Consider the following 15,082-nt stretch of genomic DNA (forward strand, 5'->3'; position numbering starts at 1 on the left):
GTCGGACGCGGGGTCGCTCAGGGCGCGGGCCCCGGGCCGGTCCCGCGAGTGAGTCAGCGCGGCGCTGTGTGACCTTGGCCCGGCCGGCGTCTCTGGGCCGGGCGCCTCGGGCCACCGCGGCTGGCGGCTTCCATCCGCGGCCACCCGACCCCCGCGACCCTCGGCCGCCGGTGCGCTCCCCATGCCCACTCGGAGGCCGCCCGGCGCCCACGCCGCGGCCTCGGCAGCCTCTCCACCACCCCGTGGCCACCCTGCGCCCCATGGGTTCGGGTTGGCGCCGCCAGCCTCCAGAAACGGTGTGTTCTGGAAACACGCTTCTTTCGGTCGGTTGTCGTCTTGCGTTTGCTGTGACTTTTCTGCTTTTTTCGTCACGGGGGAGCCCGTCTTGATCTCTGCGATCAAGGATGTGGCCGAGCAAATGCGCCTCGTGGATTAACACGCGCTCCAGACGCTGTGTCCTAGAAGGGGCCTCGCGGTTGGCCTCGGGGAAGGTAGCCCTGCCGCGCGGAGGTGAGTCCCGGGAGGTCCCTGACAGCATCCAGCGTGGGGCCGGCCCAGCCCGCTCCTCGCCGGGGCTTAGCTGCGAGTCGTGGAGGGCTCTGTTCCGTGGGCGCCCACTGAAACCGGCCCGAGGCAGGACAGGGGCTGGCCTTCTCTCTGGCCTGGCCTGCTTCGTGAAGGCTCTGGAATTCAGCTTCTTACAGCGAGTCCTTTTCTACGACCTCCACGCTGGAGGTACCAGAACAGTGAGCAGAAGGAACTTCACCTTAGAAATCTCCTCCGGATACTTTTCTGTTTTCCTTTTGATATTGCAGGATGGTGTTCAAGTTTTGCAAACCTGGAGGACATTTGTCCTGTAGTCTTACTGGAAGTTCATGGTGGGTTGCTAAGTCTTAGGTCGTTGCAACCTATCAGGATAGTAACAGCAGGTCGTTTCAGCGGTCAGCCAGCATGCTTACTTGAGTTTCCTTCAGAGCCCTTAGTTTTGTGACTGTATTTGAAAACGGAGGCAAAGCATTGCAGAGGAGGCTGCTCTTGGCATTCATAATGGCCGAGGACGTGGGAACTGGGGGGTGGGGGGAGCTTCGGGTAATGGGCTCCCAAAGCAGTGAGGAAATTTAGAGGATCATGCTGCTTGGAGCTTCATGAGGAGTTGGTGTCCCCATGGTCCTGGTCCCCAGCAGCGTCAGGTGGGTTAGGTGACCTCAGGTGCAGCAGAACAGCCCTCTGGAATGGCCGCTCTACTCCCACCCTCGTATGTGTAGTTTCACCAGAGTTTTCTAAGTAGACATCTTGACTGAATGAGAAAAAAATGATCATTAAGTGTCTTTTTCAGTGTTTGCCAGGGACTGGTTGCTTTTCAAAGGGAGCCGCAGAGCCACGGCTGTTGAGTCTCGCCTGCTCTGCAAGCTAGTTTCGCATCCTCAGCTCCTTGAGCCGCAGCTGGGGCACGGGGGCGGGGGTGTGTGTGTCTGGGACGCTCTCCTGGCTTCTTGCTCCCATCTCTGCTGTCTGACGCTTGGCCTGACTTCTAAATGGGGAGGGGCAACCATCTTCCTTTGGGCACCCCAAGTCTTGCATCCCAGGCACACCAGGAGGGTTGGCCAGCTATGAGCTTCTAGGAACTATTTCCAGGGTTTCCTGCAGCCTTTCCCGCTGTCCATCTGGTGCTGTCTCTCCAAGGATTCTGTATCCCTGCAGGGCATTTACCACAGCTTGGGAGCAGGTATCCACCTTCACTCTTTATCCACCCTATGGACTGTAAGCTTCTTAAGGGCAGGCAGTGCCGTCTTTCATCTTTCTATTTCAGTAATAAGTTGCAAGTAGAAGGTATTTCTTAGATCTTTGTTAAGTTTTTAAATGGGTAAAGTCAACACAGGTTGGGGTGTTTGCAAATACACTTGTTCTGCTTTTATAGTTGATAGTAGTAGGGGGAAGCATTTAATTATTTTTTTCTAATTTGTCATTTGTCCTGCAGATTCCCCCTGAAGGACTCAAAACGTCTGATCCAGTGGTTGAAGGCTGTTCAGAGGGATAACTGGACGCCCACTAAGTATTCTTTCCTCTGTAGTGAACATTTCACCAAAGATAGCTTCTCCAAGAGACTGGAGGACCAGCACCGCCTGCTCAAGCCCACGGCCGTGCCGTCCATCTTCCACCTGGCTGAGAAGAAAAGGGGGGCCGGAGGCCATGGCCGCCCCCGGAGAAAGGACACCAGGAAGGCCTCGGGGGGTCTGAGGGCACATGCAAGTGACATTGCCGACGGGAGGGCAGCTGCAGGGTCGTCGTCGTCGTGCTCGAGTGGAAGCCTAATGGCCAAGGCCGAGTCCCGCAAGCTGACGCGGGGCGCGTCACAGGGCAGACCCGCAGCCAGGGCTACCCGGGAGGCCGCCGGTCTGCAGCGGGCCCGACAGCCTCCGGAAGGACACGGAGATGACGGTCCGGCCTCCGCCACCGCGTCCGGCGGCCAGGGAGAAGCCAACACTTGTGCTGTGGATGCCGGCGACGAGAACGCCACCTCCCCGGACGGGGGCCTGGTGGACAGGAGCGGCATTTCCGTGGATGACTTTACCCCCCCGGGGTCGGGGGCCTGCAAGTTCATTGGCTCGCTTCATTCCTACAGTTTCTCCTCCAAGCATGCCCGCGAGAGGCCGGCCGTCCCCCGGGAGCCCGTGGACCGCAAGAGGCCGAAGAGAGACGCCGAGCCCGGCTGCAGCGGGAGCAGCCCGGGGCCCGATAAGGGGCCGGCGCAGAGCCCGCCACGCGCGCCCCCCACGGCGAGCTCATCGCTCACAGCCACGCCGCAGAAGCCCGCGCAGGGCCCCTCGGCACCTCCGACCGACGTGACCCCGAAGCCGGCGGCCGAGGCCGTGCAGAGCGAGCACAGCGACGCCAGCCCCATGTCCATCAACGAGGTCATCCTGTCGGCGTCAGGAGCCTGCAAGCTTATCGACTCGCTGCACTCCTACTGCTTCTCCTCCCGCCAGAGCAAGAGCCAGGTGTGCTGCCTGCAGGAGCAGGTGGAGAAGAAGAACGGCGAGCTGAGGGCCCTGCGCCAGAGGGTCAGCCGCTCGGACAGCCAGGTGCGCGAGCTGCGGGAGAAGCTGGACCGGCTGCGGCGGCTGAGCCTCCCCCACCTGAGCAGCCTGCTGGCCCCGGGCCGCGGTCAGTACCCGGGCCTGGCGCCCGCGCGGCTGGGGTTTGCGAGCGCGGGGCCTGCGCCGTGCGGTGCCTCCCGAGAAGGGGAGCCAGGCTGGCGAGCTCGCCTCACCGGCTGGGCTCCGGGGTGCCTGGGAGGTGGCTATAGCTGGGAGCTTTAGCCGGTGAGGAAGGAGGGGTGGGAGACCCAGAACCACGGTGGTGGGGCCCGGACGGCTGGTCCTCCACCCCACTGGGGTCCCTTCCTGCCGCAGACCTCACGCAGACAGTAGTTGCTAACGAGTTAGGGTCGAAACGTAAGCTTAGACAGACGCGGTGAGCCATTAGAAAGATCGTAGGAGACTCTTAAAATCATGAGGAGGTTCTTTCCAGTTGGGTTGTGATGAATATCCTGACGTTAAGCATTTTGAACGTTAATAATAACTTTTTAAAACTTTTAAACACCTATTCGAGTAGAGTATGTTTTCTCGTAAGAACACTGCAGAAATACGTCGGCTAAGAAGTGGTGAAAATTCCCCTTTCCCACTCACCTCCCCACTTTTATTCCTGGTTGCCATTAAAATTTAGTGTGTAGGGCTTCCCTGGTGGCGCGGTGGTTGGGAGTCCGCCTGCCGATGGAGGGGATGAGGGTTTGTGCCCCGGTCTGGGAGGATCCCACATGCCGCAGAGCGGCTGGGCCTGTGAGCCATGGCCGCTGAGCCTGCGCGTCTGGAGCCTGTGCTCCGCAGTGGGAGAGGCCACAACAGTGAGAGGCCCGCGTACTGCAGAAAAAAAAAAAAAAATTAGTGTGTATTCTTAGACTTTTTTTAATGTTTTATGAAAAATATATTTATTTGGCTGCATCGGGTCTTAGTTGCGGCACATGGGATCTTTGGTTGTGGCATGTGGGCTTCTTAGTTGCAGCATGCCAACTTTTATTTCTTACAGAATCAGTTTTGAGGTTAGTATCTTTTGCCTGTTATGTGTATAAAGGTGGAAACCATTTTCCTACCACATCGTGCATTTAGTCTGAATCAGCGTTTGTCTTCCAGGTTGCAATTACCACTGCAGGTGAGAAAAGGCTCCAGTGTGTGACAGGCTGTTCAGGGCCTACTAGACCCCCAGGTCAACAACCATCAGCACAACCAAAAACAAAAGCAAAACCCAAAGCCATCCTGATGTACTGGTCAGAGTTACACACTACATTCTCCTGTTATTTTAAAGTGGTTTTTGTAGTTTCTCGTACCTGATATTCTTGGTACCTTTTTCTGCTCCTCTTGGTCAGACGCCCCAAAGTTTGTCACTATTGCAGGTCTTTCCAAACAGCCTGCATTGATTAGGTCTCCGTTGTTGTTTCTGCTTCCTTCTTCCTGACTTCTTTTTGCTTTCTTGAGTTTTATAGCTGTTCTGGCTCCTGGAGGGAAGTGCATAACGTCTTTGGGGACAGTTTATGTTTCCCGGTACCTGCAGTTGAGGCTGGATCCCTCCTTCTGTCCCTTTGGCTCCCCGCCACAGACCCGCCTCCTGTCGCTCTCCTTGCCCTTAGTTTCTAAAGAGTTTGTAATTTCAGTCTTGATTCCCTCTTTAACTTGAGTTGTTTAGGAGGGTGTTGTGGTTTTCAAGTGGATGGATTGGGGGAAGGGAGTTAATTTTTTGTGTTATTGTTAAGGTTCAGTGACTTAAAGATGCTTGCTTTATAGAATCTTCTGAGGTTTCATTGTGGCTCAGAATGCTCTTTGTTTGTGACTGCTTCCTTACAGCTTGAGAAGAAGGTGTCCTGTCCATCGATTGGTTACATTGTTCTGTCTGCCTGAGGCTGGATCTAGCTTATTTTACTGGTCAACTGATCTGTTTCCTAACTTATTGTATCCACTGATCTGCTGATTTTTTTTTTTAATTTATTTATTTTTGACTGCGTTGGGTCTTAGTTGCAGCACGTGGGATCTTTCGTTGCAGTGCGAGGGGTTCTCTCTAGTTGTGGAGTGTGGGCTCCAGAGGGCCTGGGCTCAGTAGTTGCAGCACACGGGCTTAGTTGCCCATCAGCATGTGGGATCTTAGTTCCCTGACCAGGGATTGAACCCACGTCCCCTGCATTGTAAGGCAGATTCTTAACCACTGGACCACCAGGGAAGTCCCTGATCTGTTGATTTTTAAGAGGTGAGGTAGGTCTGTCACTGTGATTCCTGAGGTGCTATTGCTTCTTGAATGTCTGTTCAGTTTAACTGTATTTACAGACCATGTTATTAGATACGTGAGTATGCCTCCATGTTACCAAACAGAAAGGCCTATTTTGTCCCATTTAAAGTTTTACTTCTTTGTCTCCTTATTTTCAACCTTTTTATATCCCTTTATTTTGTAGCTATATTTTAGCTCAATCTGAGAGCCTTATATAAAGTAATTTAATCCATTTACAACTGGGATTATAGATAAATTGAAACTTGGGCCTGACTCTTTATTTTATTTTTTAATTTGTTAGGCTTTCTCGTTGTTTCTTTTTCTATTCTGATGGGTGTCTGTCAGCCTTCATCCTGTCTTCCTGTAAATGCTTGAGTTGAGGGGCTCCTGTGCCCCTTCCCAGCCCCGTCCCTCCCCCCATCCCTCCCCCCCTGCGGGTCGTCTCTGATCTGAGCTCCAAATCCTCATCTCCCCAGTAGATGCATGTACACGTGGTATTGGTTACTTTATTCACCATGATTTATCGTTACCAATTTTTCCCTCTTTTGGATAAATAGTTAATGATTTGGGGGGAACTCATATGACAGAGAAACTTTGAGAGGAATCGAGTTTGAGATGCCTCATAGGTGCTGATGCCAGAGAGCCAGCACCCAGCCTCTTGAGGTTGCATGTGTGTGCCTGCAGAGAGAGGAGAAAAAGGTATTGTAGAAAGGGGGGTGCTTTGCTGGGCTGCCGCAGCTCTGATCAGAATGGAGAAAGGATGGCTGACTCGGCCACATGGGGTCACTGGTGACCACAGTCTCCTTGGAGTGGTGGGAATGGAGCTGGGTGTAGAGCCAGTGAAGGAAGGGGCCGGTGAGGGTGGCTGGGGACCAGGCACTTTAAGAGGTCGAGCTGTGGGGACAGTGGGCAGTAGCCAGAAGGGAACACGGCTCCACGGGAAAGTTGTGTGTGTCAGATGCGGACGAGGGAGCAGGTGTCTGCTGGGGCCCAGGTGGACAGGGAGAGCCGTGAGGACAGACAGGAGCGCACTGGGCCCTGAGGAGGGGGCGGGGGTGGGTGCTGCCCCTCTGCTCCTGGGCTCCCTGGGGTGGAGGGAGAGGCTGCAGGAGGAGCTGGGCCAGGGGCAGTGGGAGGGGTGGGAGGGAGAGAGGCCATGCAGGGCCCCGCCTGCGGCTCTCCTTGGCATCTGCTCCCTTGACCGTTCCCAGTGTGCTTACGACTTCATTCATCGGTGAAGGAACCTTCTGATGATTTTATAGGGTGTGTTGAAGGGACTGTACACATGTTTATTCAGTCCGTGACCTTCAGCCAGTCCCATTTTTTTGGACAGAATCCCTGAAGCAGAGAAGCCCGGCCAGTGGACCTGCAGGTTCCGGGCTCTGGGAAGTTTGCCCTCCAGAAGGCTGGTGCTGAGTGGCATTCCCACAGGATGGGGTGCTCTGTCCCTGAGCCCGTGCTGAGTCCAGGCGTCATGCCGCACCAGCCCGCGTTGCTGGCCTTTCTGTGAACCAGTGAGGATGAACATCTTTCCGCGTTCATCCCCTCTCTGTCCTTCCCTGACCGTGCCATTCCCGCCTTGCCCACTGACCTGTGAATGTCCCTGATGTGACAAGGATGTCCACTATCAAGTGTGATTCAGCCGTGCCCTCAGTTTTAATTTAATACTTGCTTCAAAAATATGTTTTCTTCCTGCTCTTTTATTCATTATACAGACAGTTCTTGAGCTAATCTGGAGTTTTAAAAGCTTTTTATTGTGGAAATCTTGAACATGTACAAATTAAACAGAAAAGTATAATAACCCCCTTGTACCTACCCCCTAGCTTCAACATTTATCAGTATTCTGATACTCTTGTTTCATCTATATTTTTACCTACTCCCTACCTTCCATTGATTATTTTCTGATTAATAGAGGGTTTTTTTAGGAAAGTTTGAGAGTAGTCAGCAGATAGTACAGGAAATTCCCCCACAGTTTCCCCTGCTACTAACATCTTGCATTTCCACTTGTGTTAGTGTGGTTCATTCATTACAAGTTATGAACCCATATAGATACGTTGTTATTAACTAAGTCCACAGTTTACATTTAGGTTCCTGTCTTATACTTGGATTTTTTTTCCTCTGACAAACTATTGTTAACAAAACAGAGTATCTTTCAAAGATACAAATCTCAAGAGGATTTTATTTAAGACCAACTCAGTAGAATGAAGTAAAAGATTGAGTGGGTAGAAATTTTGTGATTTCAAACCATTGAAGATGAATCATTGCTGGGCAAGTAAAACGTGGTTGGGGAAGGGACAAAAAGAGGAATCTTTCAAACAAGCACAAACACAGGAGCACCAGCCTTGCCCCACTGAAGGCCTGGGGAGGAAGGCGACCACTGCACGCGTCTGAGTCCCGGCCAGGGTCTGTGCGCCCCTGGAAACACTCGGGCAGGTCAGCCCGCAGGACGCCTTATACTTGGGTTTTGACAGGTACATGAGCACATGTATCCTCATTACAATATCACAGAGCAGTTTCACTGCCCTAAAAACCTCTCTGTCCACTGTTCGCGCCTTTCCTCCCAGTCCTTGGCAGCCACTGATCTTTAGACTGTTTCTGTAGTTTTGCCTTTTCTAGGATGTCGCCTGATTGGGATGTATGGATGCTGTGAACTAGAGCATGCAGCCTTTTCAGGTTGGCTTCTTTCACTTAGTATATATTTAGGGTTCCTCTGTCGTTTTATGGTTTGGTAGTTCATTTCTTTTTTGTTGTTGTTCCTTTTCTTATATTGAGTTAAAATACAAATAACAAAAAATGTATCTTCTTAACAGTTTGTCAGTGTACAGTTCAGTGGCATTAAATACATTCACGTTGTTGAGCAGCCATCACCACCATCCATGCCCATAACTCATGTAAATCTGAAACTCTATACCAATTAAACAATAACTCTCCCTCTCCCCGCGCCTAGCCATTGGCAGCCACCATTCTACTTTCTGTCTCCATGATTTTGACGCATGTAAGTGAAATCATATAGTATTTGTCCGTCTGTGATTAGCTGTTTCAGTTAGCCTAGTGCCCACAACGTACATCCATGTTGTAGCATACTACAGAATTTTCTTCCATTGTATGGATGGACCACAATTTGTTTATCCACTCATCCATCGACGGACATTGGGTTGCTTCCACCCACTGGCTGTTAGGAACCATGCTGCTATGAATGTGGGTGTACAAGTAACTTTTCAAGACCTGACTTTCTGTTCTTTCGGGTGTATACCCAGAAGTGGGATTGCCGGTTCATATGGTATACGTTCTGTGTTTAATTTTTTGAGGAACTTACGTACTATTTTCCGTAATGAATACACCACATTACATTCCTGCTGACAGTGCACAAGAGTTCCAGTTTCTCGGCATCGTTACCAACACGTGTTTTCTGTGTTTTTGATAACAGCCATCCTCATGGGTGTGGGGCAGTCTCGTCTCACCGTGGTTTTCGTTTGCATCTCCCTAACGGTCAGTCACACTGAGCATCTTTTCATGTGTATATTGGCCAGTCGTATGTCTTCTTTGGAGAAATGTCTGTTCAAGTCCTTTGCCCATTTTTCAGTCAGGTTATTTGGGGGGGGTTTTGTTGTTTAGTTTTAGGAGTTCTGTATATAGTCTAGATATTGATCTCATATCAGAAATATGATTTGCAAATATTTTCTCCCATTCTGTAGGTTGCCTTTTTACCATGTGGATATTGCCTTTTGATATACAAATTATAACAATTTTCTTAAAGTCCAGTTTGTCTATTTTTTCTTTTGTTACCTGTACCTTTGTTGTCATATTTCAGAAATCATTGTCAAGTCCAGTGTCGTGAAACTTTCATCCTATGTTTTCTTCTAAGAGTTTTATTACTTTAGGTCTTACGTTTAGGTCTTTCATCCATTTTGAGTTAGTTTTTACATATGGTGTTAGATAGCCGTATACCTAACCAGTTAGAGCCCACCTTCGTTCTTTGGCACGTGGATGTCCAGCTTTCCCAGGACCGATTGTTGAAAACACTGTCCTTTCTCCACTGAATGGTCTTAGCACTCTTGTCAAAAATCATTTGACCATACATGTGGGGGTTTATTTCTGGATTCTCTGTTCTGTTCCGCTGGTTTATATACGTCTTCGTGCCAATATCACACTGTTTTGAATTACTATAGTAAGTTTTGAAATCAGGAAATGTGAGTTCTCCAGTTTCGTTCCTTTTCAGGATCGTTTTGGCTATTCTCAGTCCTTTGAGATTCCGTATGAATTTTAGGATGGTTTTTTTTATTTCTGCAAAAAACATTGGTATTTTGAGAGAGGTAGCACTGAATTTGTAGATTGCTTTGGTTAATATTGACAGTTTAACAATATGAAGCCTTCCAGTCCATGAGTATGGGATGTGTGTCCATTAATTTATGTTTTCTTTAATTGCTTTCTGAAGTGTTTTGTAGTTTTCATTGTACAAGTCTTTCACCTCTGTGGTTAAGTTAATTTCAAAGTATTTTATTCTTTTTGATGCTATTATAAATGGGATTGTTTCTGTAGTCTCCTTTTCAGATTGTTCATGTTTTGTGTATAGAAATGCAACTGATGTTTGTGTGTTGGCTTTGGTATCTTGCTAATTTGATGAATTCATTTATTAGATCCAACAGCTTTTTTTTTTTCCTTAAAGGATTACCAGATTACTTTAGCTGCCTCACCATGAATCACCGTGGGTTTATTGATGTTTTGTTTTGTTTTTAATTGAAGTATAGCTGATTTACAATATTGTGTTAGTTTCAGGTGCAGAGCAAAGTGATTCAGTCTTTTGTTTTTTCAGATTATTTTCCATTATAGGTTGTTACAGGATGTTGAATATAGTTCCCTGTGCTATACAATAAATCCTTGTTGCTTATTTATTTTATATGTAGTAGCATATATCTGTTAATCCCATAGTCCTAATTTATCCCTCCTCCCCTCCCTTTCCCCTTTGATAACCAGAAGTTTGCTTTCTATGTCTGTGAGTCTGTTTCTTTTTTTTTTTTTTTTTGGTACGCGGGCCTCTCACTGTTGTGGCCTGTGGCCTCTCCCGTTGCGGAGCACAGGCTACGGACGCGCAGGCTCAGCGGCCATGGCTCACGGGCCCAGCTGCTCCGCGGCATGTGGGATCTTCCCAGACCGGGGCATGAACCCACGTCCCCCGCATCGGCAGGCGGACTCTCAACCACTGCGCCACCAGGGAAGCCCTGTTTCTATTTTGTATATAGATTCATTTCTATCATTTCTTAGATTCCACATGTAAGTAATATCACATAATATTTGTCTTTGTCTGACTTCACTTATTATGTTATTTTCTAGGTCCATCCATGTTGCTGCAAATGGCAGTATTTCATTCTTTTTTATGGACAAGTAATATTCCATTGTGTACATATATACCACATTTCTTTTTAAACTGATTGACTGCTGATAGGTACTTGGGTTGTTTCCATGTCTTGGCTATTGTAAATAGGGCTGCTGTGAACATTGGGGTGCATGTATCCTTTTGAATTAGAGTTTTCATCTTTTCCAGATATATGCCAGGGAGTGGGATTGCTGGATCCTATGGTCGCTCTATTTTTAGTTTTTTAAGGAACCTCCATATTGTTTTCCATAGTGGCTACACCAATACCTATTCCCACCAACAGTGCAGGAGGGTTCCCTTTTCTCCCCACAGTCTCCAGCATTTATTATTCACAGACTTTTTGATGATGGCCATTCTGACCAGTGTGAGGTGATACCTTATCGTGGTTTTGATTTGCATTTCTCTAATAATTAGCAGTGTTGAGCACCTTTTCATGTGCCTGTTGGCTATTTGTATGTCTTCTTTGGAGAAATGTCTTTTTAGGTATTCTGCCCATTTTTGGATTGGGCTGTTTGTTTTTTGATATTGAGTTATATGACCTATAATCTAATAGCTTTTTTGTGCAGTGTTTAGGATTTTCTACATATGAGGTCATGTCATCTCAGATAATTTTACTTCTTCCTTTCTAATTTGGATTCCTTTTATTTCTTTTTCTTGCCTAATTGCTCTGGCTAGAACTTTGAGTACTATGTTGAATAGGAGAGGTGAGGTGGGCAGCCTCGCCTTGTTCCTGATCTTCGAGGAAAAGCTTCAGTCTTTCATCATCGAGTATTATGTTTGCTATGGGCTTTTCACATATGGCTTGTATAGTGTTGAGATAGTTTTCTTCTGTCCCTATTTTGTTGAGTGTTTTTGTCGTGGAAGGGTGTTGGATTTTGTCAAATGCTTTTTCTGCACCGAGAAGGTCACGTGTTCTTTTCCCTTCCCCTTGTCGGCGTGTTACACTGATCGGTATTTGCATGTTGCACTATCCTTGCATTCCAGGAATAAATCCCACATAGTCACGGCATGTAACTCTTTAATATGATGCTAACTTCCGTTTGCTAGTATTTTGTTGAGGGTTTTTGCATCAGTGTTCGGAAGGGATATTGGCTTGTAGTTTTCTTTCCTTGGAGTATCTTTGTCTGGCATTGGTATCAGGGTTATTCAGGCCTCAATACAATGAGTTAGAAATGTTTCCTCCTCTTCAATTTTTTTGGAAACGTCTGAGAAGGATTGTTGTTAGTTCTTCTTAAAATGTTCGGTAGAACTCACCAGTGAAGCCATCATGTCCAGGGCTCATCTTTGTCAGGAGGTTTTTGATTACTGATTCAATCTCCTTACTAGTTGTAGGTGTATTCAGCTTTTCTCTTTGTTTGTGATTTAGTCTTAGTAGGTTTTGTGTTTCTAGGAATCTGTCCATTTCATCTAGGTTATCCAGTTTGTTGGCATGCAATTGTCCATAGTCCTTTCATAGTCCTTTTTGTTTCTGTAGAATTAGTAGTAATATCCCTACTTTCATTTCTATTTTTAGTAATTTGAGTCTTCTCTCTTTTTTTTCTTCGTCCATCTAGCTAGAGGTTTGTTGAATTTGTTCATCTTTTCAAAGATGGTTCTCCTATTTTTTTTTCCCTACTTTTAAATTAGGTTGTTTTATTATTGTTTTAAGAGTTCTTTGTGTATTTTGAATACAAGTCCTTTTTTGTTTTACTTCTTTATGTAATAAAGTTAAATATATGAAAATGTATGAGATAGAAATGGTAGGGAAAAAAAACAAACATGGGTTAGGAACATGAATTTTTCTAAAACTAGGGTCCAAAGAAGGAGGCAGGGAAGGAGGCAGGAAGCTTTTAGGCAGGGTGGGGGGCGTTGGAGGGGTTGGTAGGGGGTGGCTAATATAGCCTCCCAGTCTGTAGCTTGTCTTTTTATTCTCTTTTTATTTTATTCTCTTAACAGCATCTTGCAAAACAGAATTTTTTAAGTTTAATAAAGCCCTTATCAGTTTTTTTCTTACATCGATTGGGCTTTTGGTGTTGTATCTAAAAACTCATTGCCAAATAAGGTCACGTAGATTTTCTCCTGTGTCTCTTTAAGAAGTTTTGCACTTTAACGTTTTACATTGAGGCCTGTGATCCATCTTGAGTTAATTTTTGTAAAAGGTGTAAGGTCTTTGTCTAGATGCTTTTTTTCAGTCTAGTCATCCAGTTTCAGCACCGTTTGTTGAATAGACTGTTCCTTCTCCGTTGTATTGCCTTTGCTCCTCTGTAAAAACTCAGTTGCCTCTGTTTGTGGTGGTCTAGTTCTGAACTATGTTTTGTTCCACTGATTGATGTATCTGTTCTTTCACCAGTACCACATTTTATTGATGATTGTAGCTCTATAATAGGTCTTGAAATAGGGTACTGTTAGTTCTCCAACTTTGTTCTTTTCCATCAATATTGTGCTGGCTATTCAGGGTCTTCTGCCTCTCCATATGAACTTTAGAATCAGTTTGTCAGTATCCACAAAATGAATGATGAGATTTTGATTGGGATTGTGTTGAATCAATAGATCAAGTTGGGCAGAATTGACCATCTTAACAATATTGAATCTTCCAATATAGGAACATAGAATATCCATCCATTTATTTAGATCTTCTTTTATTTCTTTCATCAGTTTTGTAGTTTTCTTCATAAATCTTTACATATTCTGTTAGATTTGTACTTAAATATTTCCTTCTTTTTTTGGCGCAATTATAAATGTTATTTTTTTTAAATTTCAAATTCCAGTTGTTTATTGCTAGTATATAGGGAAACAATTGACTTTAGTACGTTAGCATTATATCCTGCAACCTTGCTATAATTGCTGATTAACTCCAGTAGTTTTTTTGTGGATCCTTTAGGATTTTCTACATAGACGGTCATGTCATCTGAGAACAAAGACAGTTTTATTTTTCTGTTTCACTCTGTGTACCTTTTATTTCCTTTTCTTCTCTTGTAGCATCAACTGGGACTTCCAGTTCATTGTATGAGTGGGGAGGGGGCATCCTCGCCTTGTTTCTGATCTTCATACGGAAGCTTTGAGTTTCTCACCATGAGTATGGCATTAACTATAGCATTTTTTTGGTTTTGGGGGGGTTTTTGGCCACGCCATGCAGCTTGCATGATCTTAGTTCTCTGACCAGGGATTGAACCTGCACCCTCCCCTCAGCAGTGAAAGCACGGAGGCCTAACCACTGGACTGCCAGAGAATTCCCGTCTGTAGGGTTTTTTAAATAGATGTTCTTTATCAAGTTGAGGAAGTTCCCCTTGATTCCTAGTTTATTGAGAGTTTTATCATGAAAAGTGATTTTGTCACTTTTTCTGCATCCATTGATATGATCATTTGAGTTTTCTTCTTTAGCCTGTTGATGTGACGGAGTGTATTAACTGATTTTAGAGTGCTGAACCAGCCTTGTATACTGGAATAAACCCACATGGTCATGGTGTATAATTTTTTTTTTTTTTACGTTGTTAGATGCCATTTGCTCGTGTTAAGGAGTTCTGCATCTATGTTGATGAGAGATATTTGTAGTTTTCCTTTCTTGTAATGTCTCTGCCTGGTTTTGGTATTAGGGTGATGCTGGCCTCAATTGAATGACTTAGGAGGTATTCCCTCTGCTTCTGCCTTCCAGAAGAGATTGTAAAGAATAGGTAAAATTTTTTCCTTAGATGTTTGGTAGAATTCACCAATATTCTAGAAACCCATCTAGGCCTGGTTTGTTTTAGAAGGTTATTAATTATTGATTCAGTTTCTCTAATAGATACAGGCCTATTCAGATTTATCTCTTTCTCCTGGTATAAATTTTGCTAGTATGTGTCTCTCAAGGAATTGATCCATTTCACCTAAATTATCAAATTTGTAGGCGTAAAGTGTTCATAATATGCCTTTTTAACCTTTTAATGTCCATGGGATAGTAGTGATGTTCCTCTTTTATTTATAATATTGGTAATTTTTGTCTTCTCTCCTTTTTTCCTTAGTTAACCAGGCTAGAGTTTTATCAGTTTTATTGATCTTTTTGAAAAACCAATCTTGGATTTTGTTGATTTTCTTTTTTTTCCTGTTTTCAATTTCATTAGTTTCTGCTCCAATTTTTTTTTCCTTTTCTTTTGCTTGCTTTCAATTTAATTGCTTTTCTTTCTCTACTTTCCTAATGTGAAAACTTAGATTATTAATTTCAGGTACTACTTTTCTAATATACATTTCCCTCTAAGTATTGCTTTTTCTGCATCCCACAAATTTTGATAAGTTGTATTTTCATTTCCATTTAGTTTAAGTGTTTTTATTTCTCTTGAGGCTTCCTTCTTGACCCACTTGGTTCTTAGAAGTGTCTTGTTTAATCTCCAAGTATTTTGGACTGTTTCAGGTATCTTGCTGTTACTGATTTAATTCCAGTGG

The 15,082-nt window shown here is 45.5% G+C and overlaps 1 protein-coding gene across 13 annotated transcripts in view; it reads left to right on the forward strand.

Moving 5' to 3' along the window:
- THAP4 (THAP domain containing 4) overlaps positions 1–15,082 on the forward strand; it is a 43,750-nt gene that overhangs the window by 868 nt on the left and 27,800 nt on the right. For 7 of the 13 annotated variants that reach the window (XR_003434689.1, XR_003434715.1, XR_003434693.1 and 4 more), the window contains exons 2-3: positions 1,975–3,165; positions 4,191–4,209. Coding sequence is in view for 8 of the 13 variants with exons in the window: in XM_027116069.1 (XP_026971870.1) it covers positions 1,975–3,165; positions 4,191–4,209 (1,210 nt within the window). In the remaining 5 variants the exon portion in view is untranslated. The remainder of the gene's footprint in view (positions 1–1,974; positions 3,166–4,190; positions 4,210–15,082) is intronic. The other 6 variants (XR_003434695.1, XR_003434703.1, XM_027116089.1 and 3 more) reach the window with 1 other exon arrangement.

The sequence above is a fragment of the Aethalodelphis obliquidens genome, unplaced genomic scaffold (genome assembly GCF_003676395.1).
Source record: "Aethalodelphis obliquidens isolate GAN/ISIS:26980383/991018 unplaced genomic scaffold, ASM367639v1 scaffold2, whole genome shotgun sequence".
Taxonomy (NCBI): Eukaryota; Metazoa; Chordata; class Mammalia; order Artiodactyla; family Delphinidae; genus Aethalodelphis; species Aethalodelphis obliquidens.